The sequence below is a fragment of the Mastigoproctus giganteus genome, chromosome 2, assembly GCF_048544385.1.
Source record: "Mastigoproctus giganteus isolate SK-2022 chromosome 2, ASM4854438v1, whole genome shotgun sequence".
NCBI classification, from domain to species: Eukaryota; Metazoa; Arthropoda; class Arachnida; order Uropygi; family Thelyphonidae; genus Mastigoproctus; species Mastigoproctus giganteus.
Window position 1 is genome coordinate 53,706,419 of NC_143576.1, and position 26,581 is coordinate 53,732,999.

Genomic DNA, 26,581 nt, shown 5'->3' on the forward strand with positions numbered 1-26,581 from the left:
ATATATAGTGTTACAACTGCATTGGGATACAAGTTTAGTGTTATAATTTGGTACTGAAATTGAAATTGAATCGGAATCATGACTCAGACCAGAGCAGCAAAGCAAAAGGCTCAAGCTAAAATGCACTGCTTGCTTGATGTTTGTGGACAATCAGGTACAGGAAATGATATTGCCAAGGGGGATGGATGTCTTTGTGTGCATGCGATGTAAGGAGTGTGGGGAAATGAGGCGGCAATTGAGAATCGTTATGGGCCTATATGAGAGCTTGAAGGACAGGGGGGGATGCCCTCAAAGGATCTAAATTGAGGGGCCCATCAAGTTCTTAGCTGCCCACATCAATGCCAGAGCTTCCACTCGATCATCGTGCAACGCAGGGGCTATCCCCAAGGCAGAATGTGCTAGTCCCACAGGAACTAGCAGCTGTTTGTGACTCTATTGTCAGGGTGGAACAGGACCAGAATATGTCTGCCAGGGGCAAAAGGTTGATGATGTTGTAGAGCAGATATAATCTTTTAAGGGCACAAAGGATGTTTTGTTGTACACGTTGGCACTAATGATATTACGATTAGGATATAGGCAGAAATACTTAACAAGTACAGGTCACTGTTGAAAAAAAGCCATGAATTAGGGTTGAATCTGAAAGTGTCTGCAATTCTGCCCAGACAGGATAAGAGAGAGTACATGATGAGAGCCTTGTCGATCAATTCGGTCCTGGAAAGACTGTGCAAGGCTCAAGGGGTAGAATTTTTTTCAGCCTGGTCTGTATTTGTTAACAGGAAAGACTGCTTCTACAGGGATGGGATACAATTATAGAAAGGGTGCAAGAATATTTGCTGATGCTATCGAGGCAGTTTTAGGTGGGTCGGAAAACTGCTAGTTTGGGAGGATACAAGGACTGATAGATTAACAGTAGCCACTGGCAGAGGTGAAAACGATTCTTGCACTGCTTCTATTGGAATGAGCAGCAGTCTGGAAAACAAGATGCAGGGTATTTCAGAGCCTGCTGGGAGTCATTGCGGTACAAGTAAACACATGGGTTGTGTTGGGGAAGCTAAGAATAGGAACAGGTGCATGTATACTTGCATGTACACCAATGCCAGGAGTTTGGTAAATAAATTTGATGAATTTGAGGTATTGCTCAGAACATCAAAGGCAGATATTGTTGGGCTCTCAGAGATGTAGTGTCACACAGATGTGTACAGGAAGGATAGACAAGATAGGAAGGGTAATACTATTAGTTAAGAAACACATAAAATCCAAGGAAGTGAAGCCAGTTGATGTCGCCGGAGAGTGCAGTGTCGAGTCAGTTTGGTGTGACATAAGCATTGGGAGATCAAAATTGAAAGTAAGAATGTGTTATAGGCCTAATGCCTCTGATGAGTATAATAAGGAACTGTACAGGGAAATAGAGTGGGCCAGTAAATCAGAGAGTTTTATAATGAGGAATTTTAATTTCTCAAATTGACTGGAATTTGTGGGTTGGTCACTCACACACACACTTGCAAGGCTTTTGTGGATTTATTGGATGATTGTTTTCTAAATCAGCATGTTCGGGAGGCAAATAGAGGGAATAATACTCTTGATCTGATTATCAGTAGTGATTCTTCATGCAGCAAGAATCTGCAGATAAAGGAACCACTAGGTGGCAGTGATCACAGTGTGCTGAAGTGGAATTTACACAAATAGGTAACTACCATCAGGAGTAAAGATAAGGTTTTTGCTTTCATAAAGGTGACTATGGTGGTCTGAGACAGTATTTAAATTCTATACGGTGGGACCAACTGATAACGTTACCAACAGCAAATTCAAAATGGGAAGCATTCAAAGAATTTATCTTGGAAGCTACTAGGCTTTACATACCAAATAAGAAATATTGTTCAAGGTTTAGGCCTAAATGGATGTCAGATGAACTAATGAGACATGTGGCAGAGAAGAAAAATGCATGGGATACATATAATTAATGGGTGACATGGAAGCTTATGTTAGATAGAAGGTGGTCTTTAACCAAGTCACAAAGGAGATTAGGCAGGCAAAGGCATATTATGAGAAATCCTTGGCAAAGGATGCAAAGAAAAACAACAAAGAGTTCTTTATCTATGTAAACTCTAGAAGGAAAGTGATGAATCAGATTGGTCCACTGCAAGGCTTTATAAACCTCTATCAGATCACCTCGCCGGTGAAAGGGACCTGGGGGTGGTTGTGAAGGCAGATATGAAGTTTTCTGAGCAGTGCAGACAGGCTGCAGGAGTAGCTCATGGTGTATTGTCGATGATATACAGGAATTTTTCCAGCAGGGATAAGGAGGTGATTATTCCCTTGTATAAGGCAATGGTCAGGCCACACCTAGACTACTGTATACAGGTCTGGAGGCCTCATTTCAAGAAGGATGTAGAGCTGCTGGAATGAGTACAGAGAAGGGCAACAAGATTAGTGAATGGAACAAAGGGGTTCTCTTACGAAGAAAGGCTTAAGTTTTGCAAATTACAGTGTCTGGAGACTAGGCACCATCGAGGTGATCTGATAGAGGTGTATAAAGCCTTGAATGGTTTGAGCATGCTCAATGCTGATGGGATTCTTCCTCTAGCTCAGAATAATCACCTGAGACGGCATAAATTCAAATTGAGGAAAGACAGATGTAGGATAGACGTGCGGAAATTTGCCTTTAGCCAGCGGGTGGTTGATTGGTGGAACAGACTTCCATCCCTTGTAGTGGAGGTTTATAGCCTAAATGAGTTTAAGGCTCAGCTGGACAGGTATTTTGAACGAACAGAGGGGTGAAGTGGTTTTTTTTTTTTTTTTTTTTTGGCTGATGCTGCATAAGCTTGCTTTCTTGCATCAAATGCCTCTACTAATGCTAATGCTAATATTGGTGGTTCTCTGATGATCCTACTCAGATTGCTAACAAACTAAATGGACTGGAGATGTGCAATTGATTGGATACTATAATGCAGTCACAAAAGAACTGGATGCAGGAAATAACTTTGATATACTTGGATCTTAGAAAGGCTTTTGATACTGTTGTGCATGGAAGACTACTGCACAAATTGGAGCAGTGTGGCATTGGAGGCAAATTGCTGCTATGGATAAAGGGGTGGTTCAGGGGGGAGAAGGCAGAGAGTGGTAATCAATGGACACTGCTCATCATGGACTAATGTTATCAGTGGAGTCCCTCAGGATTCAGTGTTAGGTCCATTATTGTTTTCTGTATTTATAAATAATATTGATGATGGTATATCAAGCTTAATATCCAAGTTTGTAGACAATACAAAAGTTGGCAGGGTTGTTAAGGACACTACTGATGCTATGCTGCTGCAACAGGATCTGGAAAGGTTGAGCAGATGGGCTGAGAGGTGGGAAATGAAGTTTAACATTGACAAATGTTAAACTTCATTTGTTAAACTTCCATCCCTTATTGTGGGAAACAGCAACCCGAGAGCAACGTATCAACTCTGTGGTACTACACTGACAGTGGTCGAGAATGAAAAGGACCTGGGGGTAATTGTGCAGGCAGATATGAAGTTCTCTGAGCAGTGCAGATGGGCTGCAAGAGTAGCTCATGGTGTCTTATCAATGATATACAGGAATTTTTCTAGCAGGTATAAGGAGGTGATTATTCCCTTGTATAAGGCAATGGTCAGGCCACACCTTGAGTACTGTATAGAGGTCTGGAGGCCTCATTTCAAGAAGGATGTAGAGCTGCTGGAATGAGTACAGAGAAGGGCAACAAGGTTAGTGAATGGAACAAAGGGGGTGCTCTTACGAAGAAAGGCTTAAGTTTTGAAAATTACAGTGTCTGGAGACTATGCACTGGCGAGGTGATCTGATAGAGGTGTATAGAGCCTTGAATGGTTTGAGCATGCTCAATGCTGATGGGATTCTGCCTCTTTTTCACAATAATCACCTGAGAGGGCATAAATTCAAATTGAGGAAAGACAGATGTAGGATAGATGTCCGGAAATTTGCCTTTAGCCAGCGGGTAGTTGGTTGGTGGAACTGACTTCCATCCCTTGTTGTGGAAGTTGATAGCCTAAATAAATTTAAGGCTCAGCTGGGCAGATATTTCAAACGAACGAAGGGGTGAAGTGGAAGTTTTTTTTTTTTTTTTTCTGGCTGATGCTGCATAAGCTTGCTTTCTTGCATCATATGCCTCTACTAATGCTAATGCTAAATGAGTATTTTGCATTAGCATTCACCCATGAGGGAGGGGAATGCAGAGGTGAGTTGAACTCTGGCAGTGATCTGGATGATTTTGTAATAACTGAGAGGAAAGTGGAGGAGAAATTGTTGAAGATAAACAAAAAAGGCACCCGGGGTGGACGGAATCTATCCAGGTATATCAAGGTATGATGCTATATCAAGCTTAATGTCCAAGTTTGCAGACGATACAAAAGTTGGCAGGGTTGTTAAGGACACTTAACAACCCTGCCAACTTTTATTATGAATTATGAGAGCTTCTTTGGACTCAAGGGAGGTACCCATGGACTGGAGATGTGCAAATGATCTGATTGAGGTGTATAAAGACTTGAATGGTTTGACCATGCTCAATGCTGATGGAATTAGCATTAGCATTAGTAGAGGCATATGATACAAGAAAGCAAGCTTATGCAGCATGTGCCAAAAAAAAAAAAAAAAAAAAAAACTCCCATTTCACCCCTCCATTCATTTGAAATACCTGTCCAGCTGAGCCTTAAATTTATTTAGGCTATCAACTTCCACAACAAAGGATGGAAGTCTGTTCCAGCAACGAACTACCCGCCGGCTAAAGGCAAATTTCCGCACATCTATCCTACATCTGTCTTTCCTCAATTTGAATTTATGCCCTCTGAGGCGATTATTCTGAGCAAGAGGCAGAATCCCATCAGCATTGAGCATGCTCAAACCCTTTATAAACCTCTATCAGACCACCTCGCCGGTGCTTAGTCTCCAGAAACTGTAATTTGCAAAACTTAAGCCTTTCTTCGTAAGAGCAACCCTTTGTTCCATTCACTAACCTTGTTGCCCTTCCCTGTACTCGTTTCAGCAGCTCTACATCCTTCTTGAAATGAGGCCTCCAGACCTGTATGCAGTACTCAAGGTTCAATGATTCTAAGATGTGAATCTCAATGATTCTAAAATGTGTCCTGACCATTGCCTTATACAAGGGAATAATCACCTCCTTATTCCTGCTGGAAAAATTCCTGTATATCATTCGCAAGACACAATGAGCTACTCTTGCAGACCATCTGCACTGCTGAGAAAACTTCATATCTGCCTGCACACTTACCTCCAGGTCCTTTTCATTTTCTACTACTGTCAGTCCTCTTGCTCAGAATAATCATTTCAGAGGGCATAAATTCAAATTGAGAAAAGACAGATGTAGGATAGATGTGGGGAAGTTTGCCTTTAGCCAGCGATTGGTTGGTTGGTGGAACAGACTTCCATCCTTTGTTGTGGAAGTTGATAGGCTAAATAAATTTAAGGCTAAGCTAGACAAGTACTTGGAACGAATGGAGGGGTGAAATGGGAGCGTGTTTTTTTTTTTTTTTTTTTTTTTGGCTGATGCTGCATAAGCTTGCTTTCTTGCATCATATGCCTCTACTAATGTTAATCTTTATGGACCAGAAACCGTACTCCACCTTCACTCCTTTCATTGTTTCCATTGGTGTACAGCAGATTTCCACTTGATAAACTTATAAGTGATTCATTCTTTCTTCTTGTTTCAGCCAAACCGATGATATTCCAATTCACATTTTCTAATTCCATTTCTAGCTCTAATATCCTGTCTTCACCAATGAGCGATCTTATGTTGTAACAGGCCATGTTCAGTTTCCATGCCTGGCAGCCTGGTCATACCCAGAGATCCTTAACACCTTCAGCTTCCACTCTGATCTTCTTGCTGCCATAAGAGGGTGAGTGAAAGCCGCTGGAGACTGAGGGCCATTTGTTTCGTCGTGCTGTCATATGCTGTAGGGTTTGGTCTTTTCCTCTTCACTTTGACCACCCATCTTGAATAGAACCACTCTACACATTCGTTGCCACTTAAGTGACCTAACAGTACTTACCATCAAGAAGGTGTGCATGAGTGGATATCAGGGAGGCAGGCTAACTGGACTTCTCCTAAATCTTCTATAATAGTTGTTGTTGTTGTTGTTGTTTGGTTTTTAGGAGCATTAGCAACTAAGGCCATATTGCTCCGGGAATATGCGGTGGTCATTCCCTGACCTTTCCGCATCCTCCGTATTTGGTGGTGACGGGCTCGAACCCCGGTCTAATCAAGAAGCGTGTGCTACGCACTGCTGCTCCTTCCCACCTGGCTACGGAGGCGCCTTCTATAATAGAAAGATATTGGGTCCATTATTGTTTTAGACTGAGTGTCTGATAACACACAGAATACCTGTTCCCCTCTAAGCCCCAACTCTGACTTTGGTGGTAAGAAAAACCTTAGAGGCAATGATTAATAGTACAATCCAGAGACATTTAGATAGATATGGCATTCTGAAGAACACACAACTTGGCTTTGTTAAGGGAATTGGAATATTAAAGGAAAACAAATCATGTTTAACTAACCTGGTAAGCTATTTTGACATTTTTACTCATTAGCTAGATGTAGGGAACAATTTCGGCATTGTTTATTTTGATTTTAGCAAAACATTTGACTCATGAGATATTATTGTGTAAACTGGAACATGCTGAGATTACTGGAATGATTCTAAGATGGATTGCTGGGTGGCTGCAGGGCAGAAGGTACAGGTTCTGATTAATGGATATTCTTTAGATTGGTGTTATATCAGAACTGGGTCCCCCAAGGATCGGTTCTTGGATCAATATTGTTTCTGATTTTCAGAAACAATACTGACAAAGGGATAAAGAATGTGATGTTAAAATTTGCAGATGCCATAAAGATTTGGAGAGTCATTAATGATCGCTGCCAAGCATCATTCCTTCATGATGACTTGAAAAGGCTTCAAGAATAGTCAGAAAAGTGGCAGCTGTGTTTTAATGTAACAAAATGCAAGGTCTTGCACATGAGGAATAAGTTGTCAAATTAACTTATAAGTTAATTTGATGCACTTGGTGGAGTTGAATTAAAAACAGCAGAGGAAAAAATGGATCTGGGAGTTACGATACGACCAGATATGAAGTTTTCTGAGCAGTGAAAAAAAGCAGCCAGGAAAGCCCATGACATTCTATCAATAATTTTGGAACAGGACCAGGGTGTGTCTGCCAGGGGCAAAGGTTGATGACGTTGTAGAGCGGATATCATCTTTTAAGGGCACAAAAGGTGATATAGTTGTACACGTTGGCACTAATAATATTAAGAGTAGGAGACCGGCAGAATTACTTAACAAGTACAGGTCACTGTTGAACAAAAGCCGAGAATTAGGGTTGAATTTGAAAGTGTCTGCAATTCTGCCCAGACACGATAGGAGGGAGTATATGATGAGAGCCTTTTCGATCAATTCGGCCCTGGAAAGATTGTGCAAGGCTCAAGGGGTAGAATTTTTTTCAGCCTGGACTGCTGTACTTGTTAACAGGAGAGATTGCTTCTACAGGGATGGGATACACTTAAATAGAAAGGGTGCAAGAATATTTGCTGATGCTATCGAGGCAGCGTTAGGTGGGTCGGAAAACTGCTAGCTTGGGGAAAGACAAAGACCAATAGATTGACAGTAGCCACTGGCAGATGCAAATGTAACCCCAATTCACAAAGGAGGATCAAAGGCTGACACAAGTGATTATAGACCTGTGAGCTTAACTTCTGTTCCAGGAAAATTAATGGAGGCACTGGTTAAAGAAGCACTGCAGGATCATTTAGACAAGACTTCAGTTATAGCTCAGACACAGCATGGTTTTGTTAAGGGGAAGTCTTGCCTGACCAACTTGATTGGATACTATGATGCAGTCAGAAAAGAACTGGATGCAAGGAATAACTTTGATATTATATACTTGGATCTTAGAAAGGCTTTTGATACTGTTGCTGTTGTTGTTGTTATTTGGTTTTTAGGAGCATTAGCAACTAAGGCCATATTGCTCCGGAATATGCGGTGGTCATTCCCTGACCTTTCCGCATGCTCCGTATTTGGTGGTGACGGGCTCGAACCCCGGTCTAATCAAGAAGCGTGTGCTACGCACTGCTGCTCCTTCCCACCTGGCTATGGAGGCGCAATACTGTTGCACATGGAAGACTGCTACACAAATTGGAGCAGTGTGACATTGGAGGCAAGTTGCTGCTATGGATAGGGGGTGGTTGAGGGGGAGAAGACAGAGAGTGGTAATCAATGGACACTGCTCATCGTGGACTAATGTTATTAGTGGAGTCCCTCAGGGCTCAGTGTTGGGTCCATTATTGTTTTCTGTATTTATAAATGATATTGATGATGGTATATCAAGCTTAATGTCCAAGTTTGCAGACGATACAAAGGTTGGCAGCAGGGTTGTCAAGGACACTACTGATACTATGCTGCTGCAACAGGATCTGGAAAGGTTAAGCAGATGGGCTGAAAGGTGGCAAATGAAGTTTAACATTGACAAATGTAAAGTACTACACATGGGAAACAGCAACCCCAGAGCAACGTATCAACTCTGTGGTACTACACTGACAGCGGTAGAGAATGAAAGGGATTTGGGGGTGATTATGCAGGCAGATATGAAGTTCTCTGAGCAGTGCAGACGGGCTGCAAGAGTAGCTCATGGAGTATTGTCAATGATATATAGGAATTTTTCCAGCAGGGATAAGGAGGTGATTATTCCATTGTATAAGGCAATGGTCAGGCCACACCTAGAGTACTGTATACAGGTCTGGAGGCCTCATTTCAAGAAGGATGTAGAGCTGCTGGAACGAGTACAGAGAAGGGGGACAAGATTAGTGAATGGAACAAAGGGGTGCTCTTACGAAGAAAGGCTTAAGTTTTGCAAATTACAGTGTCTGGAGACTAGGCACCAGCGAGGTGATCTGATAGAGGTGTATAAAGCCTTGAATGGTTTAAGCATGCTCAATGCTGATGGGATTCTTCCTCTAGCTCAGAAAAATCTCCTGAGAGGCCATAAATTCAAATTGAGGAAAGACAGATGTAGGATAGACATGCGGAAATTTTCCTTTAGCCAGCGGGTGGTTGGTTGGTGGAACAGACTTCCATCCCTTGTGGTGGAGGTTGATAGCCTAAATAAGTTTAAGGCTCAGCTGGACAGGTATTTTGAACGAACAGAGGGGTGAAATGGAAGTGGGTTTTTTTTTTTTTTTTTTGGGCTGATGCTGCATAAGCTTGCTTTCTTGCATCAAATGCCTCTACTAATGCTAATAATTTATTGAACAATATCCTGTAGAGATAGAGAGGTCATAATTCTACTGTACAAGGCAATTATAAGACCACATTTTAAATATTGCATCCAAATATGGAGACTTCATCTGAAAAAAGACAATGAGCTTCTTGAAAGGGTCCAAAGAAAGGCAACTCCCATCATGAGATTAGCAAAAGAGTGAGTGTACAAGGAAAGGCTTTACTGTGTGGGCTACAGAACTCAACAACCAGGCACTTAGAGGGAACCAGACTGCAGTTTATAAGGCTCTGAGAGGGGTTAGTAAAATGAAAGAAAGTGGAATTTTCACTGTTACAAAGAATTTCAGAACAAGGGGCTATGAATTCAAATTAAAGGGGAAGCGTTTAGCGGTTTAGCTTTCATTTAGCTAGCAAGTTGTCGATTATTGGAACAAGTAATTGAGGCTGACAGTTTGAAGAAATTCTAAGGTCAGCTGGATAGTTACCTGCATGAGTAGGGAAGTGAATGACATTTCCCTATTTTTATAAAAGGGCAAAGGATAAAAATGCTACTACTCTAAAGTTAATCAGCATGAAATAAACTCTTCTTCTTCTTCCATACTGTTTCACTTTAGAGTAGTAGTATTCATAGCCTTATTCATTTACATAAGTGAATAGGGCTATGAATAGAACAACAAGATTAGTCACAGTTCCAAACTTTTATACAAGGGCACAACACAGGGGATATACTATCCCCACCATATCTTGCTGTAAACAAATTAGATGGAACATTAATTGACAACCTAAATGAATCAGCATAAAATAAAATTTTCTTTCATCCCTGTATGCTACTTGTAAATGAACACAGTTCCCAACTTTTATGCAAGGGTATAGGGGAGGGAAACTACTCTCCATATCTTGCTGTAAATGAATCAGATGGAATATGAATTGACAACTTAAGTGAATCAGTAGGAAATAAATAAAATTTTTAATTGCCCTATGATACTATCATGTAAGTGTGATAACATTCCCAACTTTTATACAACAGCATATGGGGGGAAATAGTATTTCTCCCATGAGGGGGGATAGAAGGAGTAACATTTCCCCATATGCTGTTGTATAAACACCAACCAGGGACTGTGATTCACTTACATAAGTAAGTGAATCACAGTCAATTGGAAAGCTAAAATCATAGTGATTTTAGCTTTCCAAGACATGCATCTATGGGTGAGGGGGTCTCATACTTTGCTAAGGCATTGTATAGAATAACTAGGCAATCTATGAAAAAAATTATTTTATACTTTGCCAAGGAAAAAGGATATTCTTACCATGAAAAATTTCAGTTCTGCAAACTGCAATGCCTGGAATTATACAATGGCTAGATTCTCACACTCAAGGTAGCAATGAATGAAAGAGATCTAGGAATAATCGTTGTCCGACATTAAGTTCTCTGAGCAGTGCAGACAAGTTCTAGGTTAGCTAATCAAGTTCTGTCAATAATATAGAGGAATGCTGCCAGCAGGATGAGGTGATTATCCCTTTGCACAAGGTAATGGCTATGCCACATTGGAATACTACACACAGGTCTAGAAGACTCATTTTAGGAAGGATACAAATTGTTGGAATGATGCAGAGAAGAGCAACAAGATTAGTCAAGACTGAAAAGGGATATTCTTACCATGAAAAATTTCAGTTCTGAAAACTGCAGTGCCTGGAATCTAAGCATGAGGAGGCAGGATTGATTGAATATTTAAAGCTTTAAATGGACTGAATGAACTAAATGCTGCTTGCATCCTTACTCATTCTTGAATAACACACATCAGGAGATATAAATTTAATTCCTCAGATTGTAGTATCAGCATACTACAATCTGAAGGATCTGAAGTAAAGTTGCTATTTTTTTATTAATTATGTCACAGAGCAAATGTTGCGATTCAATTAATTTAAGAGATCAAATGCACCTGAAATATAACAACACAGTGCATACACTAACTAACTTGTTAACCTCGTGTTTAATTTGTAAACAGTTTTTGTTACGGACAAAACTGTATTTTATAAGTAAGCAAACATTTTCCAATGAAGCTAACAACAACACTAAATATCTTCCAATGAATATTACTAATAAGAGCACACTAAAAAATTGCCTAACATTGATTAACACCTGGACTGTTTTGGTTGCTTAAGCAAGTTACTCCTGAGTAAAATCAAATACATCCAGTTTCTCTTGTAAAAGATAAATTTTGAACAAAACCACTTCAAAGGCATTCATGCTATTCTTTTTCTAAGCTAATGCTTATTTTTGTAATTCTTGGGGGTCAAAAGAATCATTGTAGTGAGGGAAGAGATAAAACAAAAACTTCAAGAGTTACTGATGCTATTATAATTTAAGTACCAATGGATAAAAATTCTATCAGCAAGTCTTTAAAATTTTTCAGAAATTATAAATAGGTAAATATTTCCTTAGTGTAGTTTTCCAATTCAATAAAAGAAAATTACTCAAATGTAAAAGTGTGTAACTATAAAAATTTTAAACTTCTAACAGATGCATTACCATGACTCATTACCATGAGTCATGGTAATGAAAGTAATATTTATAGTGATGAACCTATAAATTTATTATTAATCCACATCCATAGTAAGATAAATAAAATACTCACCAGAATCAGGATTGGGGGTCTTTTCTAAGTAATATGGATATTCTTTTACATGAACCGTATATTCTGCAATTCTAAAAGGAGCAGAATAACAATATAAAGAAAACAAAGTATCAATAATAAAAAAAATATTTCATACAAAAATATTTAAAATATTTAAATTATAAACTTAAATTAAAACTTTAGATGTATTGTGAGAAGGGGAACTTTAAATAAAAAGCTTCATGTTAATATATATGAATCATTTACACCTAATCCAAGTACTATCAATTACAGACCAATGTTTCTGTATCCCATATGGAATCTTATTATCAGGTAAAAATGAATGGATTGCCACACTAAAATAACAAAGTAAAAATTAGGATATATATATATATATATATATGTAAAATTACAGAAGAAAAACGTGTAATATGAACTAACAAGCTAAAGATATTCATGGAGAAGGAAGGAAATGCAAATATCCCTTCTCAATCCAGAAGAGATTGAGTTGAGTAGCTATAGCCCTGACACTACACAACCAATAAGCAGATACAGTTCAGGCCAGCAAAGCCACAAAGGAGATGTTATGTGTCATTCAAACACTTTTCAACACTTTACAATAGTTTGAAGAATTTTAAGTGGTTCACAAAGTTTAAAGAGAGCCACTTCACTCTGACCACCTTTCAATTTCAAAAATCATTAATAATTCATTCACTCATGATCTGTGATCTGATCAAAAGTGACTGACATTTATCTATCTGCAGAGTTTCTAGTGAAATTTCTTATGGGTTTATGTCAATCGATTTTAACACAAAATTTTGGGAATGTGAGAAATGTTCAGCAAAGTTTGTGCCTTGCATGGCAGAATCTTCGTCAATGTATTATAACTTTTCAACCCAGAAGAAACTGAGTTGACTAGCTATAGCCCCGACACTATACAAATAATAAGCAGATACAGTCATGAACCAGCAAAGCTATGTAATAGAAAAAAAATATGAGAAAATAATATTTGACAACTCAAACTTAAAGCTGACTCCATAAATTACAAAGTACAAATAATATTAAAAAAGGAATAATTTTTAAAATTAATTTAAAAACAAAATTATAAATTGGTTTTCTACCACTATTGGTGATGAATCATTAACATATGGCTGGGTTGGTTGGTTGGTTTAAATGGAAGTTTATTGGCACAAGGGCAACAAGGCCAAATTGTGCTTGTCACAGTAATTGTGTAAATGATTTTTTTTTCCAGTCATGTGTCAGATAAGTTCATGTAAATGAATTTGTTTTAAAAAATTAAATAAATCAGATAAATCTGCGTCATCACTGAGAATATGGTTCATCTCTAATGAACTGTTTTGGGTTAAAACCGATTTAAAATTTGTTAATCGAGCAGCATGATTGTAGGGACACTCGAGGAGAATGTGTTTCATTGTAAGTAGGGCGGAACAATGATGACAGTGAGGAGGTTCATCCCCTGTCAACAAATGGAGGTGGGTGAGATGGGAATGCCCAATGCGTGTCCTTGCAAGGACAACCTCTTCTCATCTATTTAATCGTGAACTAGACTTCCAGTATTGTGGCTTTTGCTTTATTTGTAAAAGTTTATTATGGGTCTGTTGCTGCCATACTGATGTCCATTGGTCAATACATAACTGTTTTATGATGAGTTTACAGTCCATATAAGGAATCGAGGCAAGTGAAGACACGGGGTTGACTGGATTTTTTGCTGCTTGATCTGCTTTCTCATTTCCCTGGATTCCAGCATGCCTGGGAATCCAGCAGAACCTTACCTCTGTGTTATGCTCTGTGAGATTAATTAACTGTGCCCTGATTTCTTTCAGAATAGGATGAGAGTTCAGACATTTATGTTGTAGAGAAGTTACTGCACTCGGGGAATCGGTGTAGATAATAATTTCTTCATTAGACCTGTTGTTGACATGTTTGATAGCCATTTTTATTGCATGGAGTTCAGCGGTGTTAATACTGCAACTTGGGAAAAGTTTTTTGGAGATTGCACAAGCGGGAAGAACTACTGCAGCACCTACATCTGTATCAGATTTGGATCCATCAGTATATATTTGCAGACAGTGTGTGTTTGCTGATGCATGAGTTGACTGTAGCTGCTGTATATTTTGATTGTCCAATGCCTGTTTTCCCCACTTTTGAAAGAATTCATCAAATAAAGGTTTGAAAGTGGACCATGGAGGCTCCATTTCTCCTGTCTGGGTGGATATTGTCTAGTTGGACACTCCAATTATGTGCAACATTCTTCAATCTGATTTCAGCAGGTTTATTTTCATTTGGTTTATTTCTGTATAAATTTTGGAAAGATGGAGTAAACATATAAGGCCAGATGGGATGTGAAGGCAATCTCTGAAGTTTGGCTGCGTACATAAGCAGCAGCATCTGTCTCCGAAACGATAATGGAGGTTCATGTGCATCAATATAAAGACTCTGGACTGGCGATGTTCGGAAGGCACCTAGAGCTATTCTAAGTGCATTACGTTGAATGGTATTTAGAGACTGTAATGCTGATTTTCTAGCTGAGTCATATACGGGTGCACCATAGTCTAGTCTGGATCGGATTATAGTTTTATACAGGTGAAGAAGGGAGAGTCGGTCAGCTCTCCATAACATCACAGAAAGCAATCTAAGGATATTCGTTTTCTTCAAACAAATAGTTCATACATGTATTTGTTTCAGGAAGTTTAATTTCTTATCTAATATTAAACCTAAGAATCTAATATGTCATCGACTGGAATAGCATGATTTCCCAGGTGCAATTCAGGATCAGGGTGCAGTTTTCGCTTCTTGCAGAAATGTATAGCAACAGTTTTCTCTGGTGACAGTCTGTAACCATTTTGTGACATCCACGTTTGTATTTTTTTATTTATTGATAGTTGGAGTTTCCTTTCAATAGAGTACATATTTTGTGAGTGACTGGATATAGTGAGGTCATCGGCATAAAGATAAGTTTCTACTGAATTTGGTATGGTTGTTGTTAGAGTGTGTATTCTAACTGAGAAGAGTGTGGCACTAAGGACTGACCCTTGTGGGACTCCTTCCTCCTGTATGTAGATTTTGGAGAGTGTACCTCGATGACAGACCTGGAGAGTTCGATATTTGAGAAAGCTCTGAATTAATGCTGGTAAATGTCCTCTTAGTCCCAGGGCATGTAGGTCACAAAGGATGCCATGACGCCATGTAGTTTCAAAGGCTTTCTCTATATCTAAGCTTCGCACATTTGCCACATTTCGCACATTTGCCTCAGCCTTTATCATAAGGTCAAAGGTAGATTTGTTTTTACGAAATCCAAACTGATCGTTGTTCACAGTAGTTTGAGTTTCCAGATACCAGGTGAGGCGATGATGTACCATTTTTTCCAAAGTCTTACCTAAGCAGCTAGTAAGTGAGATTGGTCTATAATTATGTGGGTCTGATTGGTCTTTTCCTGGTTTTGGAATGGGTAGAACTACAGAATGTCACCAGGATAGGGGAAAGTAATTTAAGACAAATATTCGGTTGAAAAGTTTTAGGAGAGAGTAATGAGTTCTCTCATTTAGATTCTTTAACATTAAGTAGTATATGCCGTCTGGAGCATGTGCACTATTGGCTGATTTTTTTAAAGATTCTTCTAATTCATACACAGTAAGTGGTTCATTATAAGAGAGGGCTAGCTTCGTTCTGAAATTTATTTTACATTTTTCAGCTATTGATTTGGCTTTTAGGAAAGTTGGATCATATGCGGTTGATGCAGAATGATGAGCAAAAGATTCTGTGAAGATGTTTGCAATATTCTCGGGAAGGGTTACCTCTTGTCCTTTATAGACGATGATTGAGGAAGGAATTGATGAAGACTTTCCAGTAAGGCATCTTATTTTCTGCCAGATCAGTCCTGCACTTGTCTTTAGTGACAGATGAAGCAAAACGAATCCAAGACTCTTTTGGAGCTTTTCGTCAGACGTAACGGGCCTGGGCTTTAAGTTTCTTGTAGATAATCAGATTGGCAGTGGTTGGATTTTTCCGGAACTGATTCCATGCCTTGTTCTTTTCCCCCTTAGCAGTGTTACATGCCGAATTCCACCAGTGATTTTTGTGTTTGAATCCTTTAATTGAAGTTTTAGGAATGTAGTAGCAGCTGCTGCCAACATTTGTTCTGTGATTGTATTTTTCCGGAACTGATTCCATGCCTTGTTCTTTTCCCCCTTAGCAGTGTTACATGCCGAATTCCACCAGTGATTTTTGTGTTTGAATCCTTTAATTGAAGTTTTAGGAATGTAGTAGCAGCTGCCACCAACATTTGTTCTGTGATGTGTTTAACGGCGTCATCTATGGAGTGATGATGGATAATATCATCATCTAGTGTAATGCTTGATGCATATTTATTCCAGTCAGCTTTTGGGAATGTTCACTTAGTTCGACCACTTACTGGTAAGTTTCTTCTTGTGCAGAGCTTACAGATTATAGGAAAATGGTCACTGTTCAATGGATTTTCTGAAATTCTCCAATCGAAGTCTGGAAATAACATTGGTGAGCATAATGACAGATCTACAGCAAAAGTTGAGCCTGTTGGAAAATGGACATAGGTGTCGGAGTCTGTGTTCAGCAGTGTGATATTATCATCATCATCATCATCATCAGCCATTTTCAATCCACTGCAGGATGAAGGCCTCTCCAGCAACTTTCCAGTTCCTTCTGTTTTGAGCACTGGCCATCCATTTACTACTCAAAAACTCATGAATTTCATCTATCCATCTCCGCCTTTGTCTTCCAGGTTTTCTTCTAGCTCCTCTTGGGTACCATTCTGTTATTTTCTAAGTCCATCTGTCATCATGTCTTCGAGCTATGTGTCCTGCCCAAGACCATTTTAGTTCTTTAGTTTTGATAAGAATGTCCTTTACTTGAGTTTGCTGCCTAATCCATGTGTTTCTCTTCTTATCTAACAGTCTGATTCCCAATATAATTCGTTCCATTCTTCGCTGTGTAGTTCTTAGCTTCTCTTCCATTCTTTTGGTGAGTGCCCAAGTTTCACTTCCATAAGTCATGGTGGGGAGTATACATTGATTCATTATTTTACGTTTCAGACAAACTGGGATATAGCTCTTCAGTTCTTTAGTTCTTGCTCTTCAGTATGTGACTATATTTCCTGAATGCTATCCATCCAAAATTTATTCTTCTCTTGACTTCCAGCCATTTATCAATATTACAGCTAATAACTTGTCCCAGATAAGTATATGACTCCACCTTTTCAATTACTGCTCCTTCAATCATTATTTCCCTTTCCGTGGCATACTTGTTCATCATTACTTTTGTTTTAGCCATATTCATCTTTAGTCCAAAATCCTTACTAACTGTGCATAACTGATTAAGATTTTCCTCTAATTCTTTGGGATCGTGGCTTATGACCACAATGTCATCTGCAAATCGTAAATGGTTTAGGTACTCTCCGTTCACATTGACTCCTTTCTGCGACCAGTCTAATCTTCTGAAAGCTTCCTCCAGGGCAGCAGTAAACAGCTTTGGAGATATTGTGTCTCCTTGTCGAACTCCTTTCTCGATTTTAAATTTGCTACTGTCTTTGTCTAGTCTAATAAAGGATGTAGCGCTCTCATATATTTTCTTCAAAATCATAATATATGGAGTATCTATGCCTTGTCTTTCCAGTGCCCGAAACATTGCCTTATGCTGTATGGAGTCAAATGCCTTTTCATAATCCACAAATGCCAGGCATAATGGTGTTTTATATTCATTTGCTTTCTCCATTAGCTGTGATATTACGTGAAGGTGATCCATAGTTGAGAATCCTGTCCTAAAGCCAGCTTGCTCTTTCGGTTGATTCTCATCAAGTATTCTTTCTAATCTGTTAGTAATGACCCTTGTGAACAACTTGTAGATATGGGATAACAAGCTAATTGGTCTATAATTTCCAATTTCTGATTTACCTCCTTTCTTATGCAGCAAAACTATGATTGCATTATTCCACTGCTTAGGCATCGCACCTTTTCTAATGCACTTTGTGAAGAGCCTTGCCAGTTTTTGTGTTATGTCTCTTCCTCCCAATTTTAACAACTCTACAGTAACTTCATCTTCCCCCGGGGCTTTCCGATTCTTCATTTTCTTCAATGCATGTTCTACCTCATCAGGAAGAATATCGGGTATGTCGTATGTGTTGCTACTTTGCAATCCATCTTCCTCACTGCTGGTATCATTCCCTCGCTCCTTGTATAATTCTCTATAGTAGTCTTCTGCTATTTGAATTATGCCTTCTCTGCTGTTTATAAGTACACCATCGCTATTCTTCAGTTTCAGTATCATTTGTCTTTCTGTATTACTGCTCATGGCTGCTGATTTAAATCCTTTGTTTTCCCTTAATCCTTTTCTACTTTTCTTGTGTTAAATCTTCTTATGTCCTCTCTGAGTCTCTTTCTAATGGCTTTGCATAACTCAGTATACTCAATTTTCTCCCTGTCAGTATTTTCCTTGCTCTTCATTTGTCGTCTTTGGTTCATCATGACAAGTGTTTCTTGACTAATTTTTTCTTCTTTGGATTTCTGTTTCCCTATAGGTTTCTTTGGCTCTATCACTTTCAAAAAGTTGTAATATTCCTCGTCGATATCTTGGTCCTCAGCAGTCTGCAGAAGCTCATACTTGTTCTTAAGTTCCAGTACATACTGCTTTTTCTCCTCTTCTGTTATCTCAAAGACCTTTGTATTATTTACTCGAGTCAGTTTTTTCCTTTCCTTTCATACATCTATATCAAGGGTACACCTTACCATTGTGATCACTTCCAACATTTACCTTATTCAGGACGGTAACATCAGTCACAATATATCTTCTGTTAGTGAGGATGAAGTCGATTTCATTAGTTGTTAATCCATTTGGACTCTTCCATGTCCACTTTCTGTTCACCCTTTTCTTGAAAAAAGTGTTCATTACTGACATCCCTTGAGATTCTGCAAATTCCACAAGTCTTTCACCTCTTTTATTTCTTTCACCAATTCCAAAATTTCCTATAGTTCCTCTTTCTGCGCTGTTTTGCCTTTTTCCAACCTTAGCATTGAAGTCCCCCATAATAATAGTGTAGTGGGTTTTCTGCTCATCTAGAAGACTCTCAATTTCAGTGTACATTTCTTCAACCTCTTCATCATCATGGCTCGATGTTGGTGCATAAATCATTATAATCTTTAGCTTGTACCTCTTAGAAATCTTGAGTATTAGTCTTGACACCCTTGGTGTGTACTTTTGAATTCCAAAATGTTGTTTTTAAAATCTTTATGGACCAGAAACCCAACTCCACCTTCACTCCTTTCACTGTTTCCATTGGTGTACAGCAGATTTCCACTTGATAAACTTATAAGTGATTCATTTCTTCTTCTTGTTTCAGCCAAACCGATAATATTCCAATTCACATTTTCTAATTCCTTTTCCAGCTCTAATATCCTGTCTTCACCGATGAGTGATCGTACGTTATAACAGGCCAAGTTCAATTTCCGTTCATGGCAGCCTGGTCGTACCCAGAGATTCTTAGCACCCTCTGCTTCCACTCTGATCCTCTCGCTGCCGCAAGAGGGAGAGTGAAAGCTGCTGGGGACTGAGGGCCATTTGTATTGTTGTGCTCTCATTGCTGGAGGGTTTGGTCTTTTCCTCTTCACGCTGACCAGGCGTCTTGAAGAGAACCACTCTACACGTTCGTTGCCACCTAAGTGACGTAACAGGGCTTACCATCGAGAAGGTGTGCATGAGTGGATTTTAGGGAGGCATGCCAACCGGACTTCTCCTAAATCTTCTGTAATAGAGAGATATTGGATCCATCAGTGTTTTAGGCTGAGTGTCTGATAACACACAGGATACCTGTTCCCCTGTGATATTATGCTTTACAAGAAAAGCCTCTATCGTGCGTCTCTGGTTGTCTGTATGTAAAGATCCCCATAACTGGTGATGCGCATTAAAATAAACCAATATGCAGAAAGGAGAAGGTAGTTGTAAGATAAGATCATCTAGTTCAGTTATCGAGCAGTTCTGATTTGGTGAGATATATATGGATACAAGAGTAAGCGTTGTGCCAAGAGCGAGGCATACTGTAACTACTTCTAAAGTGCTTTGTACAGGAATACGTCTGGATGGGATTTTACTGTCAATCAATATAGCTACACCACCATGTGACTCATGGGCAGAGATCCTGTCTTGCCTGAACAATAGTTTTTAACTGAAAGTGTTACTTGTGGAGAGAGATTCGTTTCTTGTAGACAGATGCCTACTGAATGATGCTGATTTATCAAGTTGTGAATATCGTCTATATCGCTACAGAGGCCTCTACAATTCCATTGAATCAACTGATCCATTATTTAGCTTCTGAAGTAGAAAGTATTTCTGACTGTTTTTTAGAGCCAATCTGTTTTTGGCGTTCCAATTTTATTTTATCTTTTCTCGGGAAAGTGGGTCGTGCAGTATCCATGTCTTCCTCAGCATGTATTTCTAAGATGGTTTCATCATTGTTAGTGATGTCATCGGTTTCCATATCTGCGGTTAGAGTATTTTGCAGTTTAATGTTTCTCGGACTTTCAGTATCTGAACGTGATGGAGTAATAGTTGGTGATACGGTGACTGGGGTATTATTTGCTTCGTCTCTTACTTGTTCTTTAGGGGACTCCTGTGGATTCGCTAGAATAGCCCAAGCCCAGCCGGAAATGGATGTAGCTGGTGGTATGGACACTTCAGTTTGGGTTCCTTCTGATTTGTATTTTTGTGTTGCAGCTGCATATGTGAGTTTCGGTACATTGAGCAAAACTTGTTTCCTTGCTTCTTGATAAGTCACTTTGTTTTCTATTTTGTATTTCTGTACCTTCTTTCCTGTTTTCCAAGTTTCACAAACTTTTGAGTAAGCTGGATGGTTACCATTACAGTTTGGACATACTGGTGTTTGTGCTGGACAGTCTGTCTGAGTGTGTTCCTTGGATCCACAGTTGGGGCACACTGAAACCCCTCTACACACTGTTTGAGCATGGCCAAATTTTTGGCACTTGAAGCACCTGAGGGGATTGGGAATATAAGGTCAGATATGGCAGTTCAGTTATCCAGCCTTAACTGTAGCTGGAAGGATTGGTGTTGAAAAGGTCAGTATAACACTGCGTGTTGGAACCAGTTCACCATCTTTCTTGATTTTAATTCGCTTTGCCTGTATAACTTTTTGGTCTAGTCGCTCTTGGACTAATTCCTCTTCAGTAACATTTAATAAGTCCCACTCAGAGAGAACTCCTTTGGATGAATTTAAGGTGGCATGTGAAGTTACTGTGACAGGAATATTCACAAATTTTGAGATTCTTAGTAGGGCTTCAGAGTGCCTACTATTCATAGTCTCTATAAGTAGATCTCCTGAGCGGAGTCTTTTCACCATTTTAGGTGGTCCAGCAGCATTCTTGAGACATTTCTGGATAAGAAATGGAGAAAGTGCACCTATCAGTTGACTTGTTTGGGAATGTATTATAAGAAACAGTGGTGATTCCTTTTTGGAACCTTCTGTTCTTTGTCTCTTAGGATGGGAAGTATCAGAGTCAGTTTGGTCTGTCCTTGAACAGGTTGAGGCACAGGGATCAACAGATGGATAACTATCTTTGTGATCCATGTCAGCTCCTTTCAGCCCTTGGCAGAGAACATTTTCTGCCAAGGTTACCGGCCCCACCACGGGGAGGCAGGGGCAGTGCCGCTAGAGTGACCAAGCAGTGTAAGTTAGTTTGTTAGTTTTAAGGAAAGAAAAAAGAAAGGTGGTTTTCCTTTCTGTAACTTACTTACAATTCGTAAGAGTAAGTTAACAATAAATAACTTTAAACGTAAGAAAAACTTTCCAAATTAACAAGAACTGTCGCAGTGAGAAAACGCTTTGTAAACAGCTCAGAAAATTGCTCGATCACAATAACGCTTGGCACCTGGGGCCATATGGCTGGGACCAGGAAACAAAGGCCCAGTTCTCTTAATGGAAGACCATATCTCAAATGTCCAAAAAAAGTAATGTAATCTCAATCAAATGTGAAGGTTATGCTTATCATAATTTTTGTCTAACAGAACACTGTTTATTATGAATTTGTCCCAAATCATCAAACAGTGAATCAGGAATGCAACAAAACAGTTCTGTGGCAAATCTGCAATGCAGTTTGCAGAAAATAGCCAGAAATTGAGGTTCGGGGAATTATCACTTGGATCATGACAATATCCCTGCACACCCAGCACTTTTTATTCAAGAATTTCTTGTGAGCTACAAAATCATCATGGTCCCCCCCATCTGTGACACTCATCAGGATTATCTCTGAGATTTTTTTTTTTTTTTTCCCAACGCTTAACACCCATTTGGAATGTCACAGCTATGCAAGAACTGAGGAAACTATTCATATTGCAATAAGAACTATTAGCAACTCCAAAAGACACCTACCAAGAATCCTTCCAAAAGTTAACAATAGTTGCATTTCAGAACCCAGATGAACTTCCAGCAATTGAGGCTGTGCAAATATCTCTTCACTTTACCAAGCTGGGAGTTCATCTGGTAGCAGCACATAATGTATTATCTATGATCTACATAAACTTTGCTAGCAGTGACAAACATGTAATTAATCCATCAGACACATCTTTTCCAGCAGTAAAGTATAATTGTCGCAAAAAAAAAAAAAAAAAATTCCTTGCAGAAAGTTTGAAACCCACACAAAACTAAAGTTTTCTTGGTTGCAACCTCTCTTCTAGAGGACATAGACTGGATATAGAAAATTTGTTTTTAGCTAAAAGATCATTTAACAGTTGGAAAAAATTACCACCCAGCCTTGTCAAAAGTGGGAGCTTAAATAAATTTTAAAAAGGGTTGGCCTGATAGCTGTATATAATCAGACAAGTTTTATTTTTAAGGATGATGCTGAATAAATTGCTTTCTTGAATATTTACATTAATTAATACTAATGTTCCCATATTTTATATGTTCTTTCTATTCTGAATAAAAAAAAACATTTTGACTTTTTGTGGTTGCAAAAATATCAAATATAAAGTACACTTTTGGGCAACTATTGTTAATTAAACACATGAATTAAGACAAAAAAAAAACACCAATTCACATAACCTAATATGAAATATCACTACAATCAAAAACATGACTATTTGCCTCTAACAATTATATTGGTATAGTTGTAGTCTCATTTTTAGTTTCTCAAAATATGACAAGATTTAAACAGCAATTAAGTTTAGCTTAGTGACAAATGGGCCTGGAGTACTGGGGGTCCATAGTTCAACAAATAGATATTTATTTACAGTATACCCAGTATAAAATAAAATAAAATAAGTACAATTCAGATTCAGTAGCTTTCGGAACTCGTGTCCCTTTATCAACTGACAAATTTGAATACATTACAAGCAAAGTGTGGCACGTTACTCATTCGTCATTGTTGTAGGCACGGACGTGTGCTGCCTTGTGCCAGTGATCATCCATCAATAAAACGGTTGTCTCCAGGATTGGATGTATACGCATGCCTTTCTGGCGATTTAATGCCTTAGGGTTGTTTATTATGTTTAGTGACTCTAGCCATAGGCGGTGGCGAAAGTGTCGCGCGTGGTCCACTATCTCAAAGTCGCGCTTGGGGTCAAGATCGTGGTTGGTAGCCCAAAAATGTTCTGCAAGCACCGGACTGGTCAGTTTCGGCAAGCCGGATTGCTCTGTCGTGTTCCGTGAGGGCGATCCTGGAGACGTCTCGATGTCTCACCTACGTAGCAACTGTTACAGGCCCTACAGGTGATACGGTACACTACATTGCTGCGTAAGACAGGTGTGACAGGGGTCTTCACACTGGAGACAAGGTGAACGTAGGTTCCTACCTGGTAATTGCACACATTTGATGTTGTAACTTCTCAGGATCTTCGAGATACGTCCTGACACTCCTGGATAGTACGGAATGTAGGCGGATGATATGCCGACTTGCTTCGGAGGTCTTGGGTTGGAAGTAAGTTCTTGTGCCTGTAACAAGCATCTGTTTAGTACATGGGATGGATAACCGCATCTGGTTAGGTCCGCCTTCACACGGGAGATCTCGTTACGTCTAATTGTGTCGGTGCTGGAATGGCTCCAGGCCCTGGAGAACAGGGTGCGGGCAGTGCTATTGAGATGGCTTGGAGCGTGGCCGGACCCGTAGTTGGTGAATTGACCGCACCACATGGGTTTGCGGTATACTGAGGTCTCTAGATGTGGGCCTACGCGATGCACTAGCACGTCCAGAAACGGGAGCGAACCGTCCACCTCTGATTCTACGGTAAACTTGATGAAATTGGATAGAGAGTTGAGGTATTCTAGTAGTACCGTTTCAGAACCACGTGGTATTATGGTAAAAATATCGTCGACATATCTACACCACGTTGTAATAGGTGTAGGTGGGTTCTGGTGTATCTGCTTCTCCAGATCTTCCATGGCGATGTTAGCTACTACGGAACTGACAGGGGCACCCATAGCAGTGCCATGTACTTGTTTGTAGAGTGAGTCTTCAAAGGTGAAGATGCTGTCTTCACCTTTGAAGTCGCGATGTGTTTGGACAGACACACTGTCCAAACACATTGCGAGCCTCTCCTCTCGCCTCTTATAGGTAATACATCTCACACCGTTAAAAACAGCCAGTGAATTCATTAACACCATTAAGGACATTTCAATCCCTGATAACTCTGTCATGGCATCATTTGACGTGGTTTTCTTTATTCACCTCGATTCCCGTCCAACAGGCCGTGCACTGCGCCAGAAGGCTCCTTGAGAGGCGACTTAAGCCTCCAATCCAGGACGTCACTATCCACTGATGACATCTGTACCGCCCCTCAACCTATGCCTCTCTAGCAGCATCTTCACCTTTGAAGACTCACTCTACAAACAAGTACATGGCACTGCTAATGGGTGCCCCTGTCAGTTCCGTAGTAGCTAACATCGCCATGGGAAGATCTGGAGAAGCAGATACACCAGAACCCACCTACACCTATTACAACGTGGTGTAGATATGTCGACGATATTTTTACCATAATACCACGTGGTTCTGAAACGGTACTTACTAGAAATACCTCAACTCTCTATCCAATTTCATCAAGTTTACCGTAGAATCAGAGGTGGACGCGTTCGCTCTTCCGTTTCTGGACGTGCTAGTGCATCGCGTAGGCCCACATCTAGATGACCTCAGTATACCGCAAACCCATGTGGTGCGGTCAATTCACCAACTACGGGTCCGGCCACGCTCCAAGCCATCTCAATATAGCACTGCCCGCACCCTGTTCTCCAGGGCCTGGAGCCATTCCAGCACCGACACAATTAGACGTAACAAGATCTCCCGTGTGAAGGCGGACCTAACCAGATGCGGTTATCCATCCCATGTACTAAACAGATGCTTGTTACAGGCACAAGAACTTACTTCCAACCCAAGACCTCCGAAGCAAGTCGGCATATCATCCGCCTACATTCCGTACTATCCAGGAGTGTCAGGACGTATCTCGAAGATCCTGAGAAGTTACAACATCAAATGTGTGCAATTACCAGGTAGGAACCTACGTTCACTTGTCTCCAGTGTGAAGACCCCTGTCACACCTGTCTTACGCAGCAATGTAGTGTACCGTATCACCTGTAGGGCCTGTAACAGTTGCTACGTAGGTGAGACATCGAGACGTCTCCAGGATCGCCTCACGGAACACAACAGAGCAATCCGGCTTGCCGAAACTGACCAGTCCGCGCTTGCAGAACATTTTTGGGCTACCAACCACGATCTTGACCCCAAGCGCGACTTTGAGATAGTGGACCACGCGCGACACTTTCGCCACCGCCTATGGCTAGAGTCACTAAACATAATAAACAACCCTAAGGCATTAAATCGCCAGAAAGGCATGCGTATACATCCAATCCTGGAGACAACCGTTTTATTGATGGATGATCACTGGCGCAAGGCAGCACACGTCCGTGCTACAACAATGACGAATGAGTAACGTGCCACACTTTGCTTGTAATGTATTCAAATTTGTCAGTTGATAAAGGGACACAAGTTCCGAAAGCTACTGAATCTGAATTGTACTTATTTTATTTTATTTTATACTGGGTATATTGTAAATAAATATCTATTTGTTAAGTTTAGCTTAAAATGAACAATTCAATATGGGCTGAAAGGTGGCAACTGAAGTTTAATATTGACAAATGTAAAGTACTGCATATGTGAGGCAGTAACCCCAGAGTAACGTAACTGTGTGGTACTACACTGACAGTGGTAGAGAATGAAAAGGACCTGGAGGTAAGTGTGCAGGCAGATATGAAGTTTTCTCAGCAGTGCAGACGGTCTGCAAGAGTAGCTCATGGTGTCTTGCAAATGATATACAGGAATTTTTCCAGCAGGAATAAGGAGGTGATTATCCCCTTGTATAAGGCAATGGTCAGGCCACACCTTGAGTACTGTATACAGGTCTGGAGGCCTCATTTTAAGAAAGATGTAGAGCTGTTGGAACAAGTACAGAGAGGGGCAACAAGATTAGTGAATGGAACAAAGGGTTGCTCTTAGGAAGAATGGCTTAAGTTTTGAAAATTACAGTGTCTGGAAACTAAGCACCTGCGAGGTGATCTTACTGAGGTGTATAAAGCCTTGAATGGTTTGAGCATGCTCAATGTTGATGGGATTCTTCCTCTTGCTTAGAATAATCACCTGAGAGGGCATAAATTCAAATTGAGGAAAG

General features: G+C 39.9%; 1 protein-coding gene across 2 annotated transcripts in view; it reads right to left on the reverse strand.

Annotated features, from left to right (window-relative positions):
- Positions 1-26,581, reverse strand: part of LOC150089304 (high affinity cAMP-specific and IBMX-insensitive 3',5'-cyclic phosphodiesterase 8B-like) — a 764,745-nt gene that overhangs the window by 239,650 nt on the left and 498,514 nt on the right. For both annotated transcript variants that reach the window (XM_090388973.1, XM_090388965.1), the window contains exon 9: positions 11,894-11,964. In XM_090388973.1, the coding sequence (XP_090245099.1) occupies positions 11,894-11,964 (71 nt within the window). The remainder of the gene's footprint in view (positions 1-11,893; positions 11,965-26,581) is intronic.